General features: G+C 55.0%; 1 protein-coding gene across 1 annotated transcript in view; it reads left to right on the forward strand.

Annotated features, from left to right (window-relative positions):
- PLXNA4 (plexin A4) overlaps positions 1–27,201 on the forward strand; it is a 401,265-nt gene that overhangs the window by 351,769 nt on the left and 22,295 nt on the right. Inside the window, exons 17-25 of the mRNA XM_079785801.1 lie at positions 2,389–2,482; positions 2,943–3,182; positions 3,808–3,954; positions 4,632–4,866; positions 8,083–8,225; positions 14,094–14,362; positions 16,787–16,853; positions 17,699–17,845; positions 21,859–22,018. Coding sequence (XP_079641927.1) covers positions 2,389–2,482; positions 2,943–3,182; positions 3,808–3,954; positions 4,632–4,866; positions 8,083–8,225; positions 14,094–14,362; positions 16,787–16,853; positions 17,699–17,845; positions 21,859–22,018 — 1,502 coding nt within the window. The remainder of the gene's footprint in view (positions 1–2,388; positions 2,483–2,942; positions 3,183–3,807; positions 3,955–4,631; positions 4,867–8,082; positions 8,226–14,093; positions 14,363–16,786; positions 16,854–17,698; positions 17,846–21,858; positions 22,019–27,201) is intronic.

Consider the following 27,201-nt stretch of genomic DNA (forward strand, 5'->3'; position numbering starts at 1 on the left):
CCCCAGAAAGACCCTCCGGTGCAGTCTCGTGCTCAGCCGTTCACAAGCTGACTTGGGTCAGTTGCATCATTTCCCAAGGTCTGCACCTCTTGCACGACTCACCTGGGGCTTTGGAAACCCCAGGACCTGGGTTCCTTTCAGCCCTGGCTTGGTGGCGCCTGGAGTGGGGGTTCGCACCACAGGAAGGAACTTCAGGCAGGCAGCATGAGTCTGCTTTGCCAGGCCCTGCAAGAGGCATCCCGACCGCAAGGCCCCTGGTGACAGAGGGGAAATGGCTGTACCAGGGGCCACGTGGGGAATGGAACAGGGCTTGGGGCAGAAGGAGTGAGCTCAGCCCAGCTCCACTGCTTACCGCCAAGTGACCCTAGGAGTTTCTTAACCTCCCTCTGCGGGCGGCTGAGAGGATTAAGGGGTGCAGATGCACAGCATGCTGCCTGGCTCAGCTCCCTCTTCCTCCCTGGCCCTCAGTCCTCGGCCCTCCCACTGTCTGCCGGGGGTCAGCGGGGAGGGGAGGGCATGAAGATGTAGTCTCCACAAGCTGAGGCAGGATTCAGAGACCAGTTCAGTCCAGAGAACAATCCTTGAAACCAGGAGTTAGCAAACTCCAGCATGGAAGCCAAATCTGGCTGTCCAAATCTGGCTTTTGAAATAAAGTTTTATTGGAACACAGCCATGCTCATTTGTATATGTTTTGTCTATAGCTGCTTTCTCACCACAACAACAGAGCTGAGGAACTGTGGCAGACTACACGGCCTGGGAAGCCGGCAGTATTTAGTCTCTGGCCCTTTACAGAAAGAGTTTGCCACCCCAGTCTTACACCCAAGGAAAGGCAGCATTTCTGATATGAGACTTGGTTGTCCTCATCAATTTACTCTCTAAGGACCAAACCTAATAAGTTTTAGCCATGATCTTAAGCAGATGCAGCCTATAAGGCACGGAGAGGGGACATAGCCTGTAAAAAGCGACTCCAGGGCTTGCCCCCAGGGCCTGGTGAGTTGGGGGAGTTGGCATAGCCCCCTGTGCCTAAGACAAACTCTGCAACCCTCTGAGGAATCCTCAGCCTGGTTTAATTCAGTACTTCCTCATGTCACCATCATAGAAACAGAGGTGCCATCCTTCCTGCTGTCATCAACGGGGGTGGAGCACAGTCCTGCATCCACCAGCGGCTCCAGGGTTTGGCTGCAGTTAAAGCCCACGCTGGCGGGGGTGGGGGGCGGCGGGGGAGGATCTGCAGACTTCCTGCCTCTTCATTGCTTCCATCCTGGGCTACTGAGGATCAGTGAGGGGGGACATTGGATAAATGTGTTTTGAATTGATTGAGAAGATCAGGAGATGGCTGGATATCAGAAGCTCAAACACTGCCCTGGGTTTCATGGGAATCTTCCTGCACACATTGTGTGTGTGTGTGTGTGTGTGTGTGTGTGTGTGTGTGTGTGTGTGCAGGGGGCAGGTGGAGGTGAGAGAAAGGGGGGAAATTTACTGGGAGAGTAAAGAAGGGCAGGAGGGTAGAGGGTAGAAATGAATGGGTGTCCAGGGTTCTGTACCCACCACACTTACAACTACTCAACTGTTGTAGGTAGTAGGATTCTTCTTGAAGATACTCCCTTGGTTGTGGGAAAGGTGATTCCTCCCTGTCCTGTGAGTTGTCCCCAAAGAGGATAGTCCCCCACCCCCGCCATGTCAGCTTCTTAGCCACCCAAAAGGAGGGCACTGACACCCAGGCTGCCTTGTAAAGCTGCACAAAGTGAACCTCCTGACCCCCCACCCATCCTCCTCCTCTGGCGGCCACCGGGGTGTGGGAGACTGAGCCCGGGAGCATGTCCCCTTTGCATTCTGAGAGGAGGCTCCCGAGTGTCTGCGCCTCTGCCTTCCCCAGGTCTAAGGCAACTGAAGCCTCTACTGTGGCAATTGGTGGTGTGGTTGTCCTGGGAAGGAGGCTGTGCTCAGGCCCTGGAGGGTCCTGGTGGGGACAGTCTGGTCCACTAGGCCACGGGCCCTATGGAAAATTTACTGAGACTGGTGAAAGCTGGAGGAGGAGACCCCAGGGGGCTGCAGAGGAGCAGCTGGCTGGAGGCCGGAGGCGTCGGGGAGCCAAGAGGGCCGAGCGGCAGACCCGGCCTCCACAGGGTGTCCGCGCTCCGAATGAGCTCAGCACAGGATGGCCACGGACATCTGGTCATCACTGTCTTTGCCTTGACTGCCGAGAGCTCCTCCTTGTTATTATGCAGTCAGCTCATCAGCCTTGTCCCCATGAACGTTGTCATGCCGACTGGCTACCGTTGTCTTTAATGTCGAAGCGCAGCCCGAGTGGTTATATCATCGTCGTCGCCGAGTGCCATTGCTGCTCCTATCCCTGTGCTCACACCCTCCTTCTCTCTTCCTGGGCAGTGGGAACACACCCATCACCGTGTGGGGGACTCACCTGAACCTCATCCAGAACCCCCAGATCCGTGCCAAGCACGGAGGGAAGGAGCACATCAATGTGAGTCTGGGGTTGGCAGGGGTCACCTCCCTAAAGGGTGTGGGGCTCCCCGAGGACTCAGAGAGGCCGCCCCGGACACTGATGACCCATTTTGTGTGATGCCCCTGAGCAGAATGAGGGCATTTTCACATCTTGGGGTACAGGCAGGGAGGGCCAATGGCTTCTAGGGTGTATGGAGCTTTATATGCATTTTCCTCCACCCTTCTGACCCCCAGTTCTGTTCCTTAGCTTAGAGATGCCCTAGTCACTGCCATACTCAAACGGGCAATGTGGAGCGAGGTGCAGAACATATTCCCTGAGGGCCTAGGCTGTGTGTTCCTGGCTGCAAAGGATTCTGACTCAGGCATAACTGTCCGTGTCAACCCCCTGCCACATGGCAGCATCGCAGGTGGCCCGGTGGGTGCGGGCGGCCGCGTGCGTGTGCAGATGCACCGCTGTCTCCCTGCCTGCTCCTCCGCAGCTCTGTGAGGTTCTGAATGCCACCGAGATGACCTGCCAGGCTCCGGCCCTTGCTCTGGGGCCCGACCACCAGTCTGACCTGACCGAGAGGCCAGAGGAGTTCGGCTTCATCCTGGACAACGTCCAGTCCCTGCTCATCCTCAACAAGACCAATTTCACCTACTATCCCAATCCCGTGTTTGAGGCCTTTGGTCCCTCGGGAATCCTGGAGCTCAAGCCTGGCACACCCATCATCCTGAAGGTAGACTGAGGCTGGGGGCTGGGGGGTGGGAAGAAAGGTGGCCGCTGCCCAGGAAAGAGACCAGAAGCCTCGAGCTCCTGCCAAATCGTGACTGGAGTCCCTAGCTCAGACTGTGTTGTCGCTCAGAGTATGCGAACACTCTCTCTGAGTTTGTGCTGAAGGCTCACTCCCCTTACAGGCCATGGAGACCTGGTCAGGGCAGCCAGGTCCACACTGGCCATCGGACGCCCGAGCTTTGTCAGATGCTGGGAGGCCAAAGGTTCAGACTGATTCTTCCTGTGCAGCCTTTTGAAAATCACAACACAGGGTTTCTTTGGAGCGTGGGTAGTTTCATTTTAACTGCGATGGCAATTTGAATCCACCGGTAGTGACTGACGACAACTCTGGGTCGAGAAGGATTCTGAGGCTGAGTTTGGGATAAGCTGAAAAGAGCGCCTTGATTATTGATGCCCCACTGAGAAAGGGGGGATGGTAGTGTATGGGCCACGGTTTTTGTGGACTTACTGGGGAAGGTGGCCTCTCCACCAGCTCACCGGTAGGTTGGAAACTCCGGCAGGAGGACAGGCAGCCAGCAGTGGCTGTGGCCCTGACTCTGGGGTGGGAACTGGGTTTCCTGTCCATCCAGGGCAAGAACCTGATCCCCCCCGTAGCTGGGGGCAACGTGAAGCTGAACTACACCGTGCTGGTCGGGGAGAAGCCGTGTGCCGTGACGGTGTCCGACGTGCAGCTGCTCTGCGAGTCGCCCAACCTCATTGGCAGGCACAAAGTGATGGTGAGGCTGCGGGCCCTGTCTGTCCCGGGTAGACGGGGCATAGGGACCGGGGTGTGAGCGGCCCAGCTCCACTCTGTGCCCCCAGGCATCCCGGGAGGGGATCCTGGCCTGTTTCAACTTTCCTCCAACCTCCCCACACCCATTACCCACCCTGTCTTTCTTCGGACTTCTTTTTCTTGTACTGTCAGTCCTTCCACACTGGCTGGCGCCACAATGAGAGCAATGCAAGTCACTTTAAATGATGCGCTAAATTGCTCGTCATGAGCAGGAGACTATTCCAGAAAAGGACCCTTGTTGGCCAGGGGAGGTCCCCGATATCACGTCTGTGCCACGGTCACCCGTCCTTACAATGGGATGAGTGACGGGACCCAGTCACTGATGTCATCATGTCACACTCTTTAGATCCCAGTTGTGTGCCGTTCCCTTTGAAGATGCCGGTGTTGTCTCCTGGATAAGAGAAGGAATTTTCCCGCTATAGGGGTGCCCGTGCTAGCTATGCGGATCCCCTCGCCCAGCCCCAAATGCCCTCTCGGCTGTTTTTACAACCAAATATGCTGCTGCTCCCCGGAGCCATTTCCCTCATCCCACCCTGGTCACCAGTGCACCGGTGACCCGGGGCTGTGCACTAGGATGCTCTGTCCCCACGCCCAGCTCCATCTCGCCCACTGTGCCCCCAGGCCCGCGTTGGCGGCATGGAGTACTCCCCGGGAATGGTGTACATCGCCCCGGACAGCCCGCTCAGCTTGCCCGCCATCGTCAGCATCGCCGTGGCGGGTGGCCTCCTCATCATCTTCATCGTGGCCGTGCTCATTGCCTACAAACGCAAGTCCCGCGAAAGCGACCTCACACTGAAGCGGCTGCAGATGCAAATGGACAACCTGGAGTCCCGCGTGGCCCTGGAGTGCAAAGAAGGTACTGAGTGGCCAGGTGGCTGTGGCTCCATGCTGGAACCTGGGTGTGCGTGTGCATGTGCATGCATGTGTGTGTGTGTGTGTACATGTGTGGCTCACACATAAGCAGTGGGCCGGGCTGGGCTGGGCAGCAGTGGGCAGTGCTGGGGGTTGGGTGTCTACCTGCAGAACTTGAATTCTGATCGATGAGCCTGTGCCCAGACCGATCCCATATCCTAGCCAGTCCCCACCCGGGCAAGGCCAGGTAAGCTAAAGCCTCCTGTCCCTCTTCCTCAAGATGTGCCCTGCCTTTTTCCCCAAGTCAAGCTGGGATCATTTCAAATCCCACGAGAGCAGTTTCCAGCCCAGAATCCTGGCCCGTGGGTTTTGTGCTGCCCTCTCGGGGGGCCTTGACGTAACACATTCAAGCCATCTTCAGCTGTCTTCCTGAAGGAAGGTAGGGCTGCAGGGCTGATCTGAGATTTAGAAGGAAGAGTGTTTCACAGCTTGTATTTTAAGAAGTTACCAATGTGCCATGAACTGAAACCAGCTGCACAAAATCTCAGAAGGAAATTAAGGAGTCAGACTCTTGTCACCCCTAGGATATCATTCTGTGACTCACCGGGGAGGGGTGAGTGGCTGCTTGCTGTAGGTTTATACACGGAGTAAACCCGGCCTCTACCTGGGGCTCTCTGATGGGAGGTGGGTCCATTCCATCCCCTCTCTACATCCTTTTGCTGTCAACGCACATCCGCCTTGTGGGACTGTTAATTACTGCCTTTTATTATATTTACGCTGCTTAATTTTTTTCTCTGCAATGTACTCTTTCCTCTAATTAGGAGTAGTGATTAGAATCTCTTTTATGTGTGGCAGGCGTGAGGCTTTGAGTGTTGGAGGCGCTTGGTGACTTGAAGAGAAGCTGCAGACTGATAAAAAGCCAGCTCCCTCCCTCTCCTCCTCACCAGATGAGCACCCCAACTGGGAGGGGCGCCAAGGGCAGGGTGAAGCCAGGCTCCTCTCCGAGAATGTTCCAGAGGAGGAGGAAGTAGCATCAGACAGGGAGGCCAGCTGAGCATCAGTGGAGGTGCCAGGCGAGCCCTAGCCTCTGCTCAGGGGAGAGCCATCCCATGTGGCAGGAAGAGAGGAGTAGAGCAGCATGGAGGATTCTCCTGAAGTACTTTCCAGGGGTGCCCAGGGCTGATTCTGGAATGTTTGCAGGGCAGCTTGGGTCCAGGAAGGTGACTTCTTGAAGACTTGACAATGAGTAGGATGTTACCTGCACATACACTCATGACAGTGAGCCAGGACAGCACCTACACACACACTCAGAAGAGACCTGGCCTGGGCCCGTCACAGGCCTTACCTTCTGATATAACACAAACACACACACACACACACACACACACACACACACACACACTGACATACACACTCAGATGACCACTCATGCACTCTCACCCATACACTCAAGCACACACACTCACACTCATGCTCATGTCCATGTACTCCCACAAGTGCACATGTGTGTTCCTCATGAAGATACATGAGTGCTCATCAGAACTTCGGTGACAGTACTTCCCAAAAAGGCTCACTGAATCCCCTTCACAGCCACATGTGCACACACATTGCTGTCAGTTTTGCTAGGATGCATTAGGGTTGCTCTGCTTTGGAGTCACTTCGCTTGACAAGGACCCCCTGTGTCCATGTGAGCAGAGCACAGGTGCAGGAAGAGAGCAGCACAGGAGCTCTCCATGGTCCCAGTGGCCTCCCCATTGTCTGTCAGACAGGAAGCATTGGTGTCCTCAAGCCCAAAACCTCAAGCTCCTCGGGCCTGCAGTCAGCACAGCAGGAGGCGGTGGGGTCCAGGGCCTGGGGCAGCGTGTTGTGTTCCCGGGGTCACCAGAGTCCACTGGACACAGGGCTTGCTTTTCAAGGGCAGGGCTTGTGAATCTCTGAGTCCATCAGGTATTTTCGCCGGTTCTTGTGTTTGTATAAACAGAAGGAAATATTGTTTAGTCAACATCCACTGGCCATTCTTCTTTGTTAGCATGTGTTAATCCATTCTGGAGTGTGCATGCATGATTACATGTGTTATTTGTGTGTGCATGTATGTGTGTATGTGTGTGTGTGCATGTGCCAAAGAAAAAGGCAAAGCAGGGAAGGGCTGGGTACATTACCTCTGACTTCCTCAGGTGGCAGAGGGTGGCCCAGGACAGGGTGTGGTCACAGCTTTGAGGCTGTATAACAACCTCAGCCTGTGCGCTGGCCTTTCCCTGGGCTAGAGGGCTCTTGCAGCTCCGTGACCATCTGGAGACCTGAGTTACCTCCACAGACAGCAGTGCCCACACAGCTCATACTTCACCAATGAGAAGCATCAACCTGTGGAAGGAAGGACAGAGACCCGCTCTGCATATTTATGTGGAAGGAATATCTTAGGGTGGCAGATCCTCCATCTGGCCTCATTTGGTGGTTTGATGGCTCCAGTGACCTGCATGGCCCAGAACTGGGACTCAGAAGAAATTGTCCTTAACTCTTAAAAGGACCATCAAACACAGAATCAGAAATAGGCCCCTCATCACTAGGAACTCCTCCTTGCCTCTCCCCACCCCCCGCCCCCACCACTCTTCTATGGCCTCCGGCCCCATGCACATTTGTTTTTAATCATCACACGAGAATATTTTTCCATTGATTTTTAGGGAGAGTGGAAGAGAGAGGGAAAGACAGAGAGAAATATCGATGTGAAAGAAAGACTGATTGGTTGCCTCCTGCATAAGCCCCAACCAGGGCCCGGGCCAGGGAGGAGCCTACAACTGAGGTACATGCCCTTGACCAGAATAGAACCCAGGACCCTTTGGTCCACAGGCCGACGCTCTATCCACTGAGTCAAACTGGCTAGGGCCCCGTGCACATTTTGCAAACCAAAGCCCTTCTTCTTCTTCAGATGGGGAGGTGCTCATGGCCCCAGCAGAGGCACAGATCTGTGGATGGCCTGCCCCCCATCCATGCTTTGGAAGCAATTTGGCCCAAGACAAGCTTCCTTGGGCTGCACATTTCTCCCATGCCTGTGTCGTTCACCTCAGCTACTTAAATGAAAATGTCCCCTTTTCTTATTCCTGCACATCTGAGGCCCATTGCTCACGTCCCCTGGGGCCTGAGTGAGGGGTCTGAGTGTCCTGAGTTGGGAGTAACTCTTGGGCCTGCCCCACCCAGAAGTCTCATGGGCTTCTCTTTGTGGCAGCCTTTGCTGAGCTGCAGACAGACATCCACGAGTTGACCAGTGACCTGGACGGAGCCGGGATTCCCTTCCTGGACTATAGAACCTACACCATGCGGGTCCTGTTCCCGGGAATTGAAGACCACCCTGTCCTCCGGGACCTCGAGGTGAGAAGCCGTGCCCATGCCCAAGGCCTTCCCCATCATGGTGTCAGCACAGAGAAAGGTGTTGGGGACCTTCAAGCCTAGCTGCCTGATCCAGAGGTGAGGAAGCTGAGGTCAGGGAGGGGAAGCAAGTTGCCCAGGACCCCCAGTTGTCGGCGCCAACTGGTCCCTCTGAAGGCAGTGGGGCCAAGCCAGGAAATCTCAGAGCAGAGATGGGAGTAGGGCTTTGGGACTTAGGGGTCATGCATTCCTTTAGAGTTGAATGCAAGTCCCTCTCCTCGGAAAAACTGTACATATTCACAGAAATAAGAAATCTGGCAAACAAATGTTGGGAGTTCATGGACCCTTATTTAAGAAACTGCGATATGATGTGATGATTTCACCACTTAGTTGCTGCTCAATAAATCTGTGTGGAAAGATAAGTGACGCACTGGGAAGGGAAGTGGAAAGTGAATGATAAAAACCTAACTCTCTTTTGTACCAGCAGGGACCTCATCTTTTGAACATTTTATCCCTCTTCCTGTCTAGCATAGGATCTGGCTTATACATATATTCATATTACCCTTTGTTCTGAACGGGATTTGGAATGAATTATAAATACAAGTACCAGAGAAAAGTGAAAAATATACACAAGGAAACCAGGGCAAAATAATAATCATAAGGAATAATCACTACTAGTTGACTGCTGACGGGTCCAGTTTTAAATACTTGACCTGCATGCATTCATTTATCCCCCCAAGAGCCCTCTGAAGTAGGTATGCTCCTAATACAGGCGACAAAACTAAGGGCACGGGGCACTTTGGGAGGGAGCGGGACAGGGTTTGAGTCCAGGCGGTGAGACGTCTGAGTCGGCCCTCCGCCAGCAAGCCCGCACACCTGACTCCCGAGGTGCTCCATCAGTGTCATGCCTCACGGCGCCGGATACTTATTAGGATGGATGGGAGGTTGTGGCCGAAGCAGCAACAGAAAATAAGACTAGTTCCGAGATTTATATTGTCCATAAAATAAAACAGGCCCATCACTCGGGAGTTGAGTGCTTTTGCAGGTACTGACCGGAGGGAATATCTACAGGATTCTGCAAAGGGGTGTAGAGGCTGGGCCCGTTATAAATCACACATGTCCTTCCACTGCCTTCCTCCTCGTCTGGATCCTTAGCATTTCCCCTTAAGCCTAAATATTCTCGATTTCCCTTGCCTTTCTCACGAGGGGAGACCCTCTGATCCCAGCCTCAGCTCACAAAGGAGTTAACAGCCAGCTTTATCAATTTCCCTGAGTGGGAGCCCATGAAATAGCTAATTATTAGGCATGGGCTCTGAATCTAGCAGGTCACACAGCTTTGTTTTTTTGTTGTAGTAAAATAAACACAACATAAACTTTTGACCATGTTTAGGTGTCCAGTTCAGCGGCACTAAGTACATTCACACTGTTGTGCAACCATCACCACCATCAGCTCCAGAACCTTTGCATCTTCTCCACGAAACCCTGTGCCCATTGGACAGCCACTCCCCATTTCCCTCCGCCGCCACCACCATCAACCTCTGTCTATGAATTTCACTACTCTGGGTACCTCATGCAAGTGGAACCGGACAGTAATTGTCCTTTAGTGACTGGTTTATTCACTCTGCAAAATGTTGTCAAGGTTCACCTGTGTTGTAGCATGAGGCGAAATTTCTTTCCTTTTTAAGGTGGAATCATAGTCCATTTAATAGACCACATTTCGTTTATCCGTTCATCTGTCAATGGGCCCTCGGGCTGCTTCCACCTTTTGGCTGTTACAAATAATGCTGCTATGAACACGGTGCACAAATAGCTTTCTGAGACCCTGCTTCCAATCTTTGGGTATATATCCAGCACATACGACTTTTCCATTTCCGTTAAACTCACGAATTAATTGCTTGCAGGCAGAAATTAACTTCCACTGTTCCACATTAGCCAGGGGTGAGACCCAGGTCCCTACACTAGACCCAGAGATCTTATGTGGATCGTCGTTTTCTTACTTCTTTCCAAGCCCTCTTTGCCACCAGCATAGTTTCTCCCTGTTGGCTTCCTGAGAATAGAAATATTCCCAGGGAAGCCGCTGACTAATGTAAAGCAGTGTTTTCCAGCCTTTTCAGCCACCGGGATACCTGCCCGGCTGGTTGGGCATGAGTGGTGGATGCGTGTGGACAAGAAGGTGTCTTTTGGCTTCAGGCTGTCCCTTTGGGACCATCTGGGTGAAATTTGGGCATTTGGGGAAGCGGCTGCCGAGGCACTGGTCACACACACCAATCCTTTAGAAACAGAAAGCAAACAGTCCCCATTTTCAACCTATCATTGCCTCCTAACTCTACCTTATTGGGTTACAATTAAAATTTACTATCCAGTTTTATACTCACAGACTTCAACTAAATTATCGAACCATCTGGTGAATAAAGAAAGCCTTGTTTCAGAGTGGCATTTGGGTAGGGGGCAGGGTGGCACGTTACAAAGGGGAATTGTCTGGATACTCTTTACCGAGACACTTCACTCCCATCTCCTCTGTCATAAAATGGGGACGCGGTGCCAGTGCGCTAGATAGCTGGGGAGCCAGGGAGAGGGATCAGGGGAGAGCAGCCAGTGAGGTAGGAGGGGCAGGTAATAAAATTTAAGTGCGCCCCGCGTGCGCCAAGCACTTTACATACATTATCTTATTTAATGTCCATAAAACATTATGACACGTGCACTCATATTCTCATTTTATGGCTGAGGGAATAGAGCCCAGAGGGAACGGGGGTTTCCTGAACGTGAGCCAGTTATTCTCTGTGAGTCCAAACCCCAGGCTGCTGTCTGAGACACTGGTTCTCCGTGGGTCCCAGGGCCCAGCCCTGCCATCCAGAGGCGAGGACAGCCAAAGTGGGAAGTCCAGGGCACGTCCTCATGCCGAATGTGCCGTCTGCTCAGCCCTGTGTGCCTTCTTCCTCTCCAGGTGCCACCGTGCCGGCCTGCCCTTGTCCTCTGCCTTCCCCCAGCCTGAGCCACTGGGAGGCCGGGGAAGCCGCAGAGAGGACTCAGAGCTGGCTTCCAGTCACGAGCCAGAGTAGGGTAGACATGGCCCCAGATGGGGAGGATGGAAGCGGCTTGGGAGACTGACAAACTTGTAGTTGGAAACCCAGCTTAACCTGCAGCCACTGGCCTTGGGACAACCGCACTAGCTTCTCTGAGAAGCCGTTAGCAGAAGCTGGTAGGGGGCACACTCAGCCTTGCAAGATCATTCCAGGTGGCAATACTGCTCACGGCACATGGCGGGCACCCAGGAATGGCATTCCCCATTATTATTAGGTCACGTTGTGGAGATGCTGCTCTGAGGGGTTTGAAGGACAAAAGGAGTAAAATATGGGCACAGATGTGCAAGGGGACGGTCGCAGAGCTGGGGGAGACCATGGGAGACAGACACCTGCCCGCTGTGCGTATAGGCAGGCCCAGGCTGATGACAAGGTGAGGTGGCCATGTCTCCCTGCACTTCCTTTGTCAGTGCCCATGAGTAGGGGGTGGGGGAGCTGGGCAGGAGGCCAGGCGAGGCCTTGGGGAATGAGGGGTTGCCGAGGATGAACTGCAGAGGGCCCTGGCCAGCAACAACCCCCCTCCCCGCTCCCAGCTCTGGCAAGTCCCCATCTCTCCTGAGAACTTCCTTCCCACAGGGTGTTCCACGTACCAGCACCGCAGCAGGGCAATGACAACGGACTTGACTTGGAAACACAAGTGAGCTCCCAGCTGCCTGGCCTGTGGGAGCGGCTGATGCTGGCCGGCCTCCTGGGCCTCAAGGAGAGCGCTTCTCGCAGGATCAGGGGTGGGCTCCCAGGGCTGAGCATGGCATACTGATCCATTGATCCCACACCACACCCTATGAGGGAAGGACCGTGTTGCCCTGGGGCCCCAGGGGGCTAAGGGACTTCCCTGAGATCCCCAGAGAGAGAGGAGTGTCAGAGCCAGGCTGTGAACCAGGATGTGCGTCGGCGCCACGTCCTGCCATCTCCCGGGAGCAGGGAAAGACCCACGGTGTGAAAAGCCTGCAGCGTCCGCCTGACACACAGTCGAGTGGCAGAGTGGCGGCAGTTTTATCCTGCTTTACCCTAGAGGTTTCAAACCGGGGCAGAGAGATAAGCAGAGAAAGCCCTGGCTGCCCCAGGACCGAAAAGGTGGCAGCAGCGGAGCTGGAACATTCACACCGCTCATGTAGGGAGCCTCCTGGGTCTGGCTCAGGGCAAGGTGCTGGCTGGAGGCGGAGACTAGTCAGAGCCAGGCCCTGCCCTTGGTCAGCCCTATACACATTAGCTGCGACACCTTCGCTTTGTCAATGAAGAAACTGGCTCTACTCGGGGCCCCACAACTAGTCAATGTCTGCAACAGAGGGGACCCCAGCTTGACCGACTCGGAAACTGTGCCACACTGCCATGCTACATACATGACGATCCTTCCCAAAGACCCGAGGCATCTGATCCATGGGTGAGACCTAGCCCTCAAGATGGGGCCTGGATGGCACCTCCAGCTCCCATCTCCCGCACCCCAGCCCTCGAGAGATGCCCTGCCCTGTGCTCTCGGGCGGCTTCCCCTCCAGGGCAGAGGCTGTGCCTTTTGTTTAACAAACATCTTGTTCTAATGGGAGTATTTACACAGAGCTACGCACACGTGGTCTGAACAGGGCTCTGTTCCCTGAGTGAGCACAGCCATCCAGCCACCATGCAGATCACAGCCAGAATGCCATCCCCCCACCCCAGAGTCCCTCGTGCCTCTTCTCTCACAGCCACCCCCAGAAAAACATTTTCCTGCCACCATGGATTAATTTTATTTATTTTTTTAAATCTTTATCTAAATGGTATTATACAGTCTGCCCTCTTTGGGGTCTGACTTTTTTCATTCAGTGTCTGCAAGGTGCATCCCTGTTCCTGTGAGTGGCAGGTCCTTCCCCTGGCTGTGTGGGATTCCATCAGGTGAATGTACCGCAGCCCCTCGAGCCATGCTGTTGCTGCAGGGCATCTGGCTGTGTTCGGTTTGGGCCATTTCCTACAGGGTGCTGTGCCCACCCTTGTGCATCTCACAGCAGCGTCTTCCCTGGCTGGTTCAGCCGCTGGCTCCTGTTTGCTGAGTGGATAGCACACCCTTCAACCTTTGCATGAATTTCCCAGTGAACAGAAGATGCAGGCAGGAAGATAAAGCCTTATTCCTCCCCTTCTCCAGGGTGGAGCAGGGTCTCGGGATGCTAGAGTTAGGGGATGCCTGAGAGGCTGTTGGGCTGAATCTTCCCATTCTTACAGGTGCATGAACTTGTGCCCCCTCCTCCCCGCAGAAGTAAAGGACTTGCCTGAGCTTGTATAGGGGGTGGTGTCAGAGCCCACGGGGAACCTGAAGTCCTGGCTGTGAGGCCACTGGCGTGCCAATAGGACTCACGGGTCTGGAGATGGGCCAACATTAGGTCAGCAAAGGCTCAGGCCTGTGAACCATCAGCCAGGGTGCAACCCACAGCAGCCCATGTCCCGGAGTCCCCACCAGGGCTGCGATGGTGGGTGGCTGTGGTGTGGGGCGCCTCCTCAATTCCACCGCACCATCAGGGAAGAGCTGAGGCCGCCCAGCGTGCAGATGTGGGTTCCAACCCCAGTGTCCCCAGTACTCACAGTGATGTTCTCTCTGTGCCTCACTCGGTTCATCTCCAGAGACAGTGACCCACACGTGGGCTGTGACGGAGGCTAAGTAGTTACCTGGCACTAGATAGGGATGTGACAGCATTAGCCAGGCTGCAGAGGGTAAGTGGCAGGGTGGGATGGTCAGCAGTGTGCACAGCCCACCCTGTGGGGGCATGACCCGGCCCCGCCAGCCTCGCCCTCACAGGTGGCAGTCAGAACCCGGTCTCCTCTGCAGGTCCCGGGTTACCGGCAGGAGCGCGTGGAGAAAGGCCTGAAGCTCTTTGCGCAGCTCATCAACAACAAGGTGTTCCTGCTGTCCTTCATCCGCACGCTCGAGTCTCAGCGCAGCTTCTCCATGCGCGACCGCGGCAACGTGGCCTCGCTCATCATGACGGTGCTGCAGAGCAAGCTGGAGTACGCCACCGACGTGCTGAAGCAGCTGCTGGCCGACCTCATCGACAAGAACCTGGAGAGCAAGAACCACCCCAAGCTGCTGCTTCGGAGGTGAGAGGCGGCCGCGGGTGGCAGGGGCGGCGCAGGTCAGAGGGCCCCTACCCCCACCCGCCAGGCCTGGCCTTTGCCTTCCAAGGAGACCAGGGCAGAGCTCCTAGAAGGAGTAGCCAAGTCCTCCAAGGTCAGGGACCGACTTGCTCAAAGGCTGGGGGCATCCCACACCTTCTTTAAAGAACCTGTCCATCATGTAACTGGCCACGCCCAGCTGCTCACCTTGTTGTGTTTCATCTGCCCCTATATCTGCTCTCCATCAGCCTCTCTCTGCCCTTTTGCTCCCCTGATTTTGACCCTTTTTACTGAAATTCTTCTCTTGTGGGATCTTTAGAGGTCATTTTCCATCCCCTGGCTTTATCCAAATCAGAACCCAAGGCCACTCCGGGAACCCACCCCACCATCTCAAGATGGGAAGTTTGAGCCCCAAGCCACTGGCACTGCTACCTATCTGCTTGGGATCACTATGAGCCATACGTGACTATTAAATATAAATTAATTAAAAGTAAATAAAATTAAATATCACCCGAGAGCTACTGGAGATGCAGCCAGCATCCCGGGTCCCTTCCCACACTCGGTGGAGCAGAGTCTGCATTCCAAGACACTGAGGTGATCTGAATGCGTATTAACGTTTGAGACGTGTGGTCCAGCCTGTGTGTGAATTCAAACCCTTCAATAGCAACTTGCCTGATGCATCGCAGCAAGGATTTCCGGCACCTGTTCTAGGCTCTGCACAGTCCTGGGTCTACCGCTTGCACAACTGGTGCCTCATCCTGGACCCTTGAAACCCCAGGGGTCACATGTGAATTCGTAGCCAGGTCCTGCGGCTTCCACCTTACAGGAGTTAGACCCTCTGACTCTATCCACACTGCCGCTGGCACTTTCCATGTACTCGAAGGCCTTTTCTCCTTTAGGCTGTTATTCCAGTGTCTTTAGCCTTCCCGTAAAATCTACGGAGTAGACGAAGATGGAAAACCCCCATGTCCGGTCCTCTGCCTGGACCACCACTTACCGGCTGCCTCCCCTCCTGCTTGGTCCCGTGCACAGATGTGGCTTTCAGAGCGCTGACCCCAGGCTTTCTCGGATGCAATGGGCCTTGGCCTGCGCAGCTGCAAAGGTCCATACATGCAGGAGCAGCCACACAGCTTTGGAAACAGCACGGTGGATCACTTTGATTTTTGTTTTGCTTCCACCACGCAGCTCCCCACCGGCATAATGCTAGGGTTGCCACGGCCTGCCAGAGCTCCCAGGGGCATTTCCAGGCGTGGACTTGCTCTGGGTCTGTGTCTCCTGCTCTTGTTTTCTGCTCGCTCTCTCCCAGATGCCCTCTCTCCTTCTGCCTGCCTTCGTCGCCTTTCTTCTTCTTGCCCGTGGCGGCCCTGCTCCTTTCAGCAGCCTTCCTTCTTTTCTCCTCTCACCTTCATTGAGTGCTGGCAACTGCTCAGCTGCCTTGGGATTCTAGCTATTAGTATCTTCAGGTACCTGCGACTTTCAAATCTATGTAAACATGCCTGGATGGGCTGGTTTCTCTTTGGAGCTGGCCACATGCTTAGTGCAAGGTTGAGTATAGTTTGTTTCCTCTAAGTGGATGCAACCGAAAGTGGCCTTTGGCCAGTAACACTGCTGCTGTGTCTTCACTTCCAAAGTAAAAGAATAAATGGACTTGGGTAGCAGCATGAAAGAGGCAAGTTAGACTCAAGAAGGGACTTTCTGTCATTGTAAATGAAACACCAGAAGGGTTCCCAGAGGAAGTTCCAAAGTGCATGGAAGCCTTTGAAAGGGGACCATTTGGCACCTCTTGGGATGAGCCAGGCACATGCTGCTGACAGCTCTGAGTCTTCAGCTTAGGTGCTGGGTCGGTCCAATCTGGCCTTTTTGCCAGCTCCCCCTGCTCCTGCCAACTTCCTTTCTATCGTCTGCCAGATTAGAAACTCCCCGGTTTTTTGTTTTTCTTTTCTCACCCAAATGAACTATAAAGTTCTCTAAGGCCCAATGTGATCACTACGAGCCGCATGTGACTTATAAAAATCTAAATTAATTAAAGGTAAATAAAATGCAAATTCAGATGCTGTGGCCGCATTTCAACTGCCCCGTAGGCATATATGCCTGGTGGCTATTGGGCAGCAGACAGAGCATTTTCATCATCACAGACAGGGCCCAGCACTGCTAACCTGTTCCCACCAAACCCACCAGGAGCCCAGGCCCAGAGCAGACCTCCCAGCCTCGCAGGCAGAGCTTGTCTCATCGCTATGGGGTGTCTGGGGGTCCGCGGACTTGGTATTCTTTAGAATCTCAGGATTTTATCCAAAAACCTTAAGCAGCAAGACCCATGCAGACTTCTTCCCCTGCCTACCCAGTCTTGGGGTCTGACCGGCTGCTTCTATCTTTGTCTTCCTCTGCTGGCCCCCGTGTGGCGGGTGACAGGACTGAGTCAGTGGCCGAGAAGATGTTGACCAATTGGTTCACCTTCCTGCTCTACAAGTTCCTCAAGGTACGCTTGGCTGTGTGGGTATTTCTGGCCTTGGCCCCGTTTTCCCGCCAGCCTGGGCACCAACCTGCCTCCTCCCCAGCCTGCCCCATTCCCCTCACGGCCCCCAAGTCTATACCACCCCCAGGGCCTGGCTGTTAGTACCCCCAAAGAAACCCAGTTTCCCTCGTCACTGAGGGAACGGGCTTCTGACATGTCACAGCCTCGCCGTCAGTCCCATCTCGAGGGACGGGTCCCGTAGGCTGCTTTCTCCGGGGTGAGCGGAGATGAGCCTCTGAGAGGATCCTACAGGAGCCATTCAGCTAAAACCAATTCACCCCTACTTCCCTGCTTTCCCTCTTCCTCCCCCCCTCCCGCCTCTCCCAGCCCCAGACTGGCTGAGGCCGAGAAGGGTCCCAGGCTGGTAGAGCAGCTGCTGTGCCAGCAGATACGTGGCGATGCGCCTGCGATTTGGAAGAGCTGCCCGACATCCAATTACTGGCTTGTTTGCTAAGGAGGTCACAGCACTGAGGACTGACCGCGGCCTCAAGATGGGGCTGCAGAGAAAGCGGGTGGAGTGGGGTGGGGCAAAGGACCAGAGAGGGGGTGAGAGGCAGGAAGAGAAGAAGAGCTGCAGGACGGTGGCGGGACAGGGCAGGTGGGAGAGGACAATGTGGGCAAAGGAGCCCAGGGAGACGTACCTCTGAAGGCGGGATTGAAAACCCAAGAGTAAAGCAGGTGGGAGCAGGAGGAGAGAAGCGAACCAGAGGAGCAGACAGCAGCCCTTTAGAGAGGCAGGGGCCGTGGGAGGCTGGGCCCTGCTCACCTGTGGTCCAGCGGCCGCCCAGCATGGTTGTTCCCCTCGCCAGGAGTGTGCCGGGGAGCCCCTCTTCTCGCTCTTCTGCGCCATCAAACAGCAGATGGAGAAGGGGCCCATCGATGCCATCACGGGTGAGGCCCGCTACTCCCTGAGTGAGGACAAGCTCATCCGCCAGCAGATCGACTACAAAACCCTGGTAAGCCAGCCCCACAGCCTTTCCCCTGGGCTCGGGGCAGCGGGCTTTGGTGTGCCCAGCCCCTGCCCAGCAGAGGGGATGGTGGAAATGCTGAAAATCCACCTCTCAAGGTTTGCTCACTGCAAGGGTCAGCCACCTGTGCCTGTCACCCAGATGTCCTCTGTACCACCACTCGGGGGCACCTGGATTGGGGACCAGTAGCTCAGACACACCTGAGCAACACTTCAGCAAAAGTCTAGTGGGCTTCCGGGCCCGTGCACTGAACCTTGGGGTCCTGAGCCCCTGCCAGCTGCTGCTTGACTGACCCCCCTAAAGGAATGCCTTCTTGTCCATTCTCCCAGAGAGGAGAGTGGACACTTCCACGCAGAGAGCAGGTGGGGGCACGAAGGAGCAGAACCCGGGAAGAATTCCTCATGGTTCTGAGGCCCACCTGTGCCCACTGGTTCAAGTCAAATCTGACGTGCCCCGAGTTGTGGAACGTGAGGCCAGGAGAACCTACTGGTGGAGGCATTGTCCAGGGAAGGTGGGGATCCCCTCTTTGGAGGTTAGACCCCACCTCCTGACAGAGACCTCGGAGACAGCAAAGCTCAGCTTGTAGGAGCATGGGCTTTGGAAACAGGCAGACCCGGCTTGGAGCCCTGACTCCGCTTCTGACTAGCAGGGTGGTTTGGGTTCATCTTAGTCTCAATCTGTCCAAGTCTGTGTTTCTTTATCTGAAAAAAAATGGGGATAATATTAGACCCTACTAAAGCAGAGATGACAATAGTATGCAGCCCCCAAAATTGCGCAGAGGATGGAATGGGAGAGGAGGGGAAGGTGCTGAGCCCGGGGCAAGCGCTCCCTGCCGCCTTGCCTCGCTGCCACCAAGCCTGCCCGCTGGCTGCCCGCTCCCTCCAGGCCAGGGAGCCCTCTCTCGGGCATTTTAGGAGAGTGTTGTGATCTCCCACCAGGCCTTCCATAGGGAAGGGGACAGGAAGTGGAAAGGGGCTGAGAAAATAAGAAAAATGTCGACTGCTGGGGGAGGGGGGTGATGCTCAAGGAAAGACAGAGAAGATTGAACATGCACTGTGGCGGGGATGGGGCACCTGGCAGGCCAGGCTGGACATGGCAGAGCCAGACGTGAGGGTCAGCGAGACAGAGAGCGTCCCAGACATGGAGGCCAGCTAGGGGACTGTCCCTGCCGCTCTGAACGAAGCCGTTCCTGCTGTCTGAGAGTGATGTGACCATGATGCACCTGTTACTCCATCTTCAGAGGCCCTGGGAAGCCCAACAGCATCCCACAGACTCGCCAGGATTGGCTCAGTCGCTAAGCTTTAAAGGAGTAGCGTGGGGCCAGGGCCCCTGCTTCCTGCAGGCATGGTCTGCTCTGGAGGAGAGCATTAGAGGCTCCTATTAAAATGGGAAAGGGGAAAATATCCTTCCAAAAATAGAGACTTGAAGCGACTTCTTAATGAGCCAGAACTACTGTTGAAACATCTCTGCTGGATCTCTCCCCCTTTGCTCCCTTTCTTTCCCATCTCATCAGTGGCTCCCCAATATTGCATCCAACACAATGCGCTGTAAGAATGCTCTGTGCCCAAACTGCAGGGCCTTTTATTCCATAGGTTAAGGTGTCGTTAGCACAGCTGGCTCATTCAGGCTCGCTTACAGAGCACGTGGGAAAGTCGGAGGGGGTCAGGGAAGAGCATCCAGGAAGGTGGAAACGCTGGGAAGAGGCTCCGTGAGGAATCGGGGAAGAAATTACAATTGTTTTGCCCAGAGAAGAAATTGGGCTGCAGGGAGATTTAACAGCCACCTTTAGGCCTGTGAAAGGAAACTCCCACACTCAGAAGTGGGAGTAACCCCAAGGCTGGTGAGGACCGGAAAGGAAGAAAGTGTTAGACAGCAGCACACAGGGCTGACCGAGTCTCCAAGGGGAAGGGGTCGCAAAAAGACAGGAGGTCGTGGAATTCGGCAGTGGCTGGGGGAGCCCAGGGTGCTTTGGGCCAACTGATGGTGACCTTGTTCTTGGCAGAAGGGATAATACAAAGAATGAGACAGCTGCTGACTGGCTTGGGGACATATCGCTTTATAGCAGCTGCCCCTCTTAAGTGCTGAGTGATTAATTGTATTGAAACTAGAACTTAGACTAGGGCCCTGCTGCTGGGAGTGCCCATCTGCATCACCTGGGAGCCTGCTAGATGCTCACGTAAGAGCCTTCTAGATGCTAGATGCTCACCCAAGAGCCTGCTACAATGCAGAATTTCAAGCCCCATCCTAGACCTCCTGAATCAGAATCTGCATTTTAACAAGAACCCCTCACCGAGCAGAAAAAGAAAACACCAGGAAGTTTGCTCGGAAACTAGCCAAGGGTCATGGGAGTGGAGGTGGGAAGGAAACTTCTGGCTGGAGCTGTGGCTTGGCCGGGGCTGGGAATCCTGTCCCTCAGTGTGGCCACTGCTGCTTCTCTGCCTGCCCTGAGCTCCATGGAGTTCTCACAGGGCCCCCATGAACCCTGGGCAAGTGGAAATGTCAGGAGATCATGCCCAGGCGACAGCCTCTCCTCTCGGTCTCTTGGTGGAGGAGGCCCAGAACAGGCTGCCTCGCTGCCCGGGGCAGGCCCGGAACACAGGACAGCAGGGAGGCCAGGGCCCGGAGCAGCCGGCTGTGCTTGGCCACGGAGGGGGCAGGGAGGGTCCAGGAGGCTTTTAGAGGACAGAGTGGCTGGCGAGGGCACTCAGAGCGACACATGGTTCAGAGTTCCTTCCACCATTGTTCTCTGTTTAGGACATTTTGAGAATGAGAGTTTTGGTTTTACAGATTTAGGAGGTTTTTTTCCTTCTTCTTAATGGAATAAGCATGTTCCTATTTGAGCTCATAGCAGTCTGGTTGCTAATGAAAGGCAGGCATCCAGGGGCCAGGGTTCTGATTGCCACCACATGGAGTGGGGGTGAGGGGGGTGAGGGGTTGAGGGGGGTGAGAGGGGGGGGAAGGCTGTTGTCTGAGTCTGCAAACCAGACGTGCAATTGGGAAATGGTTGGGGTGGGGGGTGCGGTGCGAGTTCAGAGGAGGAGAGGCAGCAGGGTCGGAAGGAGGGTGCAGGTGCCCAGAGTGGCATGGCCACTAGACAGCCCCTGTGCCCCACAGCATGCGCCCGTCCCACTGTGGTCCCCCAGGACCCCCCACAGCCTCAGCCATGCAGAGAGAGCCTCTGAGAACAGCAAGGGAAGAAAGGCCCTTGGAAACATCCCAGAAGCTTTTAAAGGAAAATATACACTTTGGTGCTTTAAGCAGAGTCTTAACTTTTCTGACTAGTTCCAAAAGGAGAAGTTGAGGTCCTGAGCCAGGGTAGCCTCTTCCCCTAACACAAGGTTTCAGGTTCAAAGCCAGGCAGGGGTCTCAGGAGGCCTGAACCTGAAATGTTTAAAGAACACATTAAGCTTCATATGGCCTCTGCAACCTCCACTCAGCCCCAAACCCTCATAAACCCGAAGCTTACGAAATCTTGAGAGAAAGGCACCAGATTCACATTAGTGTGAGTGTGTGTGAGAGGGAGGACAAGAAAAACAGGCTGACACACTCAGATGGGGGTTGGGGGGTTCAGCGGTGGGTGAGAGTCTGGGTGTGGACTTGAGAAGGTACCTCTGCACACGTGTGTGTGTGTGTGTGTGTGTGTGTGTGTGTGTGTGGAGAGCGCACACATGCATGCATTAGTGTCCATTCTCATGCAGATTTCCCCTCACTGCCTCCTCCTACTTGGACATGGTTCTCTGAAAAAATCAGGATTGTTCAGTGTGCAGCCCCTATTCCTGCAATGACCCTGAAGTCACAGCGCCTTCCTGCTGCTTATAGGACCAGAAGGGCAGAGGGCTTGGTGGGAACACAGTTGGGCTCAGCTGTGTTGGGCTCTCCCCAGCCCGCTCCGGTCCAGCCTGCAGAGGGAGAGCTGGTGGGGACAGGGGCCCGGGGTGCTGCAGGGACCCTCTAAGCTCTTCCTGCTGCCCTTCCCATGTGCTTCTCTCCCTCTCCCCCAGGTCCTGAGCTGTGTCAACCCAGACAACGCCAACAGCCCAGAGGTCCCAGTGAAGATCCTCAACTGTGACACCATCACTCAGGTCAAGGAGAAGATTCTGGACGCCATCTTCAAGAACGTGCCCTGCTCCCACCGGCCCAAGGCTGCAGATATGGACCTGGGTGAGTGGCACCACCCAGGGCTGTCCTGTGAGTGGTTGGAAGCACCTCGTACTCAATGGTGGAGCCAGGGTTCGGGGAGAAGGCACGCACGGCCCCTAGGGGCCCAGGGGGATCTCCTTCGTGGCCACTGAGTGAGCAATAAGCAGAGGAGGGCTGCAGTCTGCTGCCGTCTGACAGCCTCAGGGGGCTTTTGAGGAGCTGAGGGTGGGCGTGGAGGTATTATGTCTGCAATGAGGAGGTTTTAGTCTGAGTCTGTGTGGTTCAAGGTCTTGCCACTGCCTTTGTTGTGCCCCCAGGTTCTGCCCTTCCCTCTGTTCTGTGCCTGTACTTTTTGCTGACTACCTAAGGCGTGAGGGATCTGGGTCAGTGATGGAGGGTGGGGGAAGAATAGAGAAAAATGAGCTCTGGCACCCAATGGGGAGCAGGGTGACATTTGATTTGAATGTTCCATGAATAGATCGCAGAGCCTATATAAACAAGGGCATGCCACGTAGGGCCAGCTGTACTTAGACCCAGTTATGAATTGCCTGCCTGTTTAATACGCTTTCTCCCTGGGAAGTCCTAGCAGGGAGCCCCAGGCTCCAAAGGGACCAGTGCTGAAGAGAGGCAGTGTGGCATCCTGGGTCAGTATCAAACACACTTGACTTTGAGTCCTGGAGCTGCCAAGTTCTAGCTGTGTGACCTTGGTCAAGTTACTTAACCTTTCTGTGCCTCCGTTTTCTTGCCTATAAAGTGGAGATAGTAGTACCTGCCTCGAGATGCGTGTAGAGCCTCTTAGTGCAGTGCCGGCCCTCAGTAAGGGTTGGCTGCTGCTAGTGCTGCGTGTGAGAATACTACTAGTGAGGAAACAGTGCGTGTCTGTCTGCTGATCCTGGCCACGGACAGAAAGGCTGATGTGTGTATGTGCTGTGTCTGGGGAACTGTGGCAACATAGGGGTGGGAGGACCTCCAGAGGCCGCTAATTCATCCATCCATCTGGCCTCTAAGCTGGCATCCGCTAAGCCATCCAAGACACATGGGCATCTGAGCTATTTTCTAAAACCCACAGCGAATCCTCACCCTTTCCCACTGCAGTGCCCCACCCAAATTCTGGTGCTAAAGACACAGGACCAGGAAGTTCTGCCAACTCACCTCAATTCTTACTGCTTCACTTAACCCCGCTCCTCTCGCTGGGCTCCTGGCAGGATGTGTCGGGTCCTGTGCCTAGAGCCCTGATGCCCGGGGACAGAGACTGGGCAAGCGTGTGCTCTCCTTTACTTGGGAGGTGTCTCTGTGAATGTTGTTTCTGGAGGGAAGGAAGGAGGAAAGGAAGGAAGAAAGGGGGGAAAGAAGGAAGGAAGGAAGGAAGGAAGGAAGGAAGGAAGGAAGGAAGGAAGGAAGGAAGGAAGGGGAAGGGAAGGGAGGGGGAGGGGAAGGGAAAGAAAGGGAAGGGAAGGGAAGGGAAGGGAAGGGAAGGGAAGGGAAGGGGAGGGGAGGGAAGGGAAGGGAAGGGGAGGGGAGGGAAGGGAAGGGAAGGGGAGGGGAGGGAAGGGGAGGAGGAAAGGAAGGGAAGGGAAGGGAAGGGAAGGGAAGGGAAGGGAAGGGAAGGGAAGGGAAGGGAAGGGAAGGGAAGGGAAGGGGAGGGAAGGGAAGGGAAGGGAAAGGGAGGGAAGGGAAGGGGAGGGAAGGGGGGAGGGGAGGGGGGAAGGGAAGGGAAGGGAGGAAGAAAGGAAGGAAGGATATGTAAGAGTTGGGGGTGGGGTGGGTGAGTGTGTCCACATGTGTGTTCTGGGGCAGTGGTCCCTAGAGTCAGATTGGACATTTGTGTCCACATGCGGGTGACTCTGTTGGCATGAAGATCCCACGGATGGATGATGCGAAGGGGCCTGTTACAGAAGCAGTGGGCGAGAAAATGGTCCCCCTCCCCAGGCAATTCAGTGGCTGCTCCGTAGTGGGTTTCCCAGGTAGCACCCAGCATTCCTTTAGCTTTTCTGTGGGAGCCATGCAGGGGCCACCTTGGCTTCTCGGTGTCCTTCTCTGCAACCCGGCTGGGAGGGTAATCCTGATGCAGTGAGGCCAGAGCAGGAGCTGCGGGAACTTCGTGCTGGGAGGTGAGTTTGCAGCGGTGAGGTGGTGCTGGACCCCAGAGGCGCTCCTGCGTGCGGTGCTGACAGAACTGTGCTCTGGTGCTTGGGGATGGGGGCCTTCCCACGAAGGTGGGTGCCAGGTGTGTGCGTCAGCCTCCACCCGCCGCATTGAGACAGCTTCCACACGGGAACGCCTTCTCCCTTCCCCGCGCAGGGCAGGTGGGTGGGGAAGAACACACACAGCCCACCCTGTCGTGGCTCAAACACCTGCTGGATCTCAGGAGGGACGGACCCGGCGTCCTTCAGCATCAGCTCAAGGCCAAGCCCAGGGCCCCCCTGAAAGCAGGTCCAGGGGCCACCACTTCTGCGCCAGTGGTTTCCTGGGGAGAGACCCCTTCATGGCTAGTAGGTGCTGCTCAGGGCCAGGCCTCCCCACCCTGTTTGCTTCAGAAAATCGCTTCCTTCAAAGGCCTGGGGGTGCGGGCCTTACAAAGCAAACGGTTAATGGGATGACCTCAGCTTCCCACAGCCACAGCAGTAAAACCCTGGAGTGGAGGCAGCCGCTCCAGCTCAGCCAGGGCCCTCCTGCCGGCCACCCTGGGTGCAGGCAGCCCGAGCCGAGCCTGCGCGGCAGCCAGGCCCTGGCTAAGGGTTGCACTGTCTGCAGCTAGAGGCTGCTCAGGCAGGAGAGGCTGCCTGCATCCTAGGGGGCCAGGTCTCCCGGGTCCCAGTGCTCAGGACAGTGCTCACACCTCAGGCACCAAGAGAACTAAGTGCCACCTCCTATCGCAGGTGCTGGGAGCAGGACCCGGGGCCAGCCTGGGGGACAAGCCTCCGCAGCATGGACAGCTGAAGGGAGGAGGCCAAAGAAGAGCCTCCCGGGAAGGGGGCCATGGTCATGTGAATGCTAACCACGGCTGCATGATGGGTGCTCCTCTGAGGAATGTCCTTTCTTCTATTAAATCCTGCATGTGGAGCTGCCCCCTCTCTGGCCTTCTTTCTGCCACAGCCAGATCGCATAACAACGAAAGCTGGGTCCCTCAGAGACCCAGATTCTGCTTCCGCACAAAGACTCAGCCTCCAGACCCCCAGGGGGAGAGGGAAGCAAGGAGAGCGGGTTTCCACCCTGTAGGTGAAAGTGCTTGGAAAGGCTAAAAGCAATTTACAAATGGAAGGTGTGATTGTTGTAAAAAATTAATCTATGCCAAAGGGATGCAAAGGAGGCAGGCAGGGAGAGGACTGGCTCAGCCACATGGGCTGGGCAGAGGCAAGACAGCCAAGCGTCCCCCATCTTCCTTCTCCCCAGACCTCCTCCTCCCATAGCTGAGGGCATTGGGCAAAGACTGCCGTCCCCTCCTGAGATCAGCCCCCGCAAGGCAAGGACACCTGGCCCAGGCCAGCTCAGAAGGAAGCAAAGGCATTTTAAATTACTCAGATAATTGCCCCAAGTAAATCCAGTCCTAACACCCTCCCCGCCCGCCCCGCCTTTCCTCACCACTGTGGCTCCTGGCCTGACCTACCCCCTCAGTCCTGATGCTTTTATTCTTTGATTCTTAGACTGGAGGTTTCCCACTCCTCCCCACACCCATTCAGCAGACTTTCCTAGGCATTCAGGAACCCAGATGGGGAATGGTCTTAGGATTCTCCAGAGAAACAGAGGTGTATAGATAGGATGTGCATAGGAATGTGTAGATAGATGATAGATAGATAGATTAGATTAGATAGATAGATAGATAGATAGATAGATAGATAGATAGATAGATATGCAGAGAGATTTTAAGGAATTGGCTCACATGGTTATGGAGTCTGAGTCCGTTGGGGCTGCTATGACTTCCCACAGACTGGGTGGCTTATAAGCAGCAGCTGGCAGATTTGGTGCCTGGTGAGAAAGTTGGCACCTTCTCCCTGTGTCCTCACAAGGCTGAAGGGGCAAGGTATCCTCTGAGGTCCCTTTTATAAGGGCACTAATCCCATTCATGAGATTACACCCCCAAAGGCCCCATCTCCCTCTATCACCACACTGGGGGTTAAGATTTCAACATGGGAATTTGGGGACACAAACATCCAGTCTACAGCATGGAGGCTGGCAAGTCCAAAATCTGCAAGGTGGGCCGGCTGGCTGGGAGGAACCGGCATTGCAGTTCAAGGCCGAGCTCCCTCTTGCTCGGGGAGAGGCCAATCTCTTGTTCTCCTACGGCCTTCGCCTAATTGAATGAGTCCACTCACATTATGGAGGACAATTACTTTACTCAGAGTCCACCAACTCAAATGTTAATCCCATCTAGAAAATGATGATTTTCCTCACAGGAAATCCAGAGTAATGTTTAACCACATAGCTGGGTGCCGCGGCCCAGCCGAGATGACACATAAAATTAACCATCGCGGGAGCCAGAGTGAAGGACACCGGGCCCACCTTCAGTTCAGTCTGCTGGAATTGGGGGACGGAAAGATATCACAGGGCAGGGCATGGGGACTGTGCTGGACAGACGGGTCTTTGGGAGCTCTCAAAGCACAGTGCCAAGGTGCCCCGCTGCTATCCCTGAGGCTGTTCTCACCAGGTGTGTGTCCTTTTCCACCCACAGGTATTGGGTACAGGTTCCCCCTTGCATTGCTAAACTCTTCAACCAGCGTAGAGCATCATGAGAGGCTACCTGGGGCAAGCCCTGTGCTCGGCATGGGAGCACCAGTGTAGCAGAAGGCAGGACAGCCCTCTTTCTAAGCCTTGAGAATCTTTTGCCTCCTCCCTGGAGGAAATAATCGGTACCGTTCGCTTCCATTTCGAAGAAGGAGAATCTGCAGCTCAGAGAGGCACAGTGTCTCGGCCCTGGTCACACGACAGGGAGGTGGAGGGAACACCCATTTCAGCCCACGCGTTCTCCTCAGTGGGCCTTGACCTCCAGAGATTCCTCAGGTTTAATGCAAATGCTCTATCAATAGCCCCCGGAACTCCACCACCCCCTCTGTCTTGCCATTCAAGTCCTGCTGAAAGGATATATTTTTTCAAATAAGTAATTCCTGTATGCAATAAAAAGATACACTATCTTCTGAGTGAAATATAAAGAGTTCACAGCAGCTGTCTCCCCAGTTTGCATTTTCTGCTGCACCTGATGGGAAGCA

This window comes from Cnephaeus nilssonii (assembly GCF_951640355.1).
Source record: "Cnephaeus nilssonii genome assembly, chromosome: 12".
NCBI lineage: Eukaryota > Metazoa > Chordata > Mammalia > Chiroptera > Vespertilionidae > Cnephaeus > Cnephaeus nilssonii.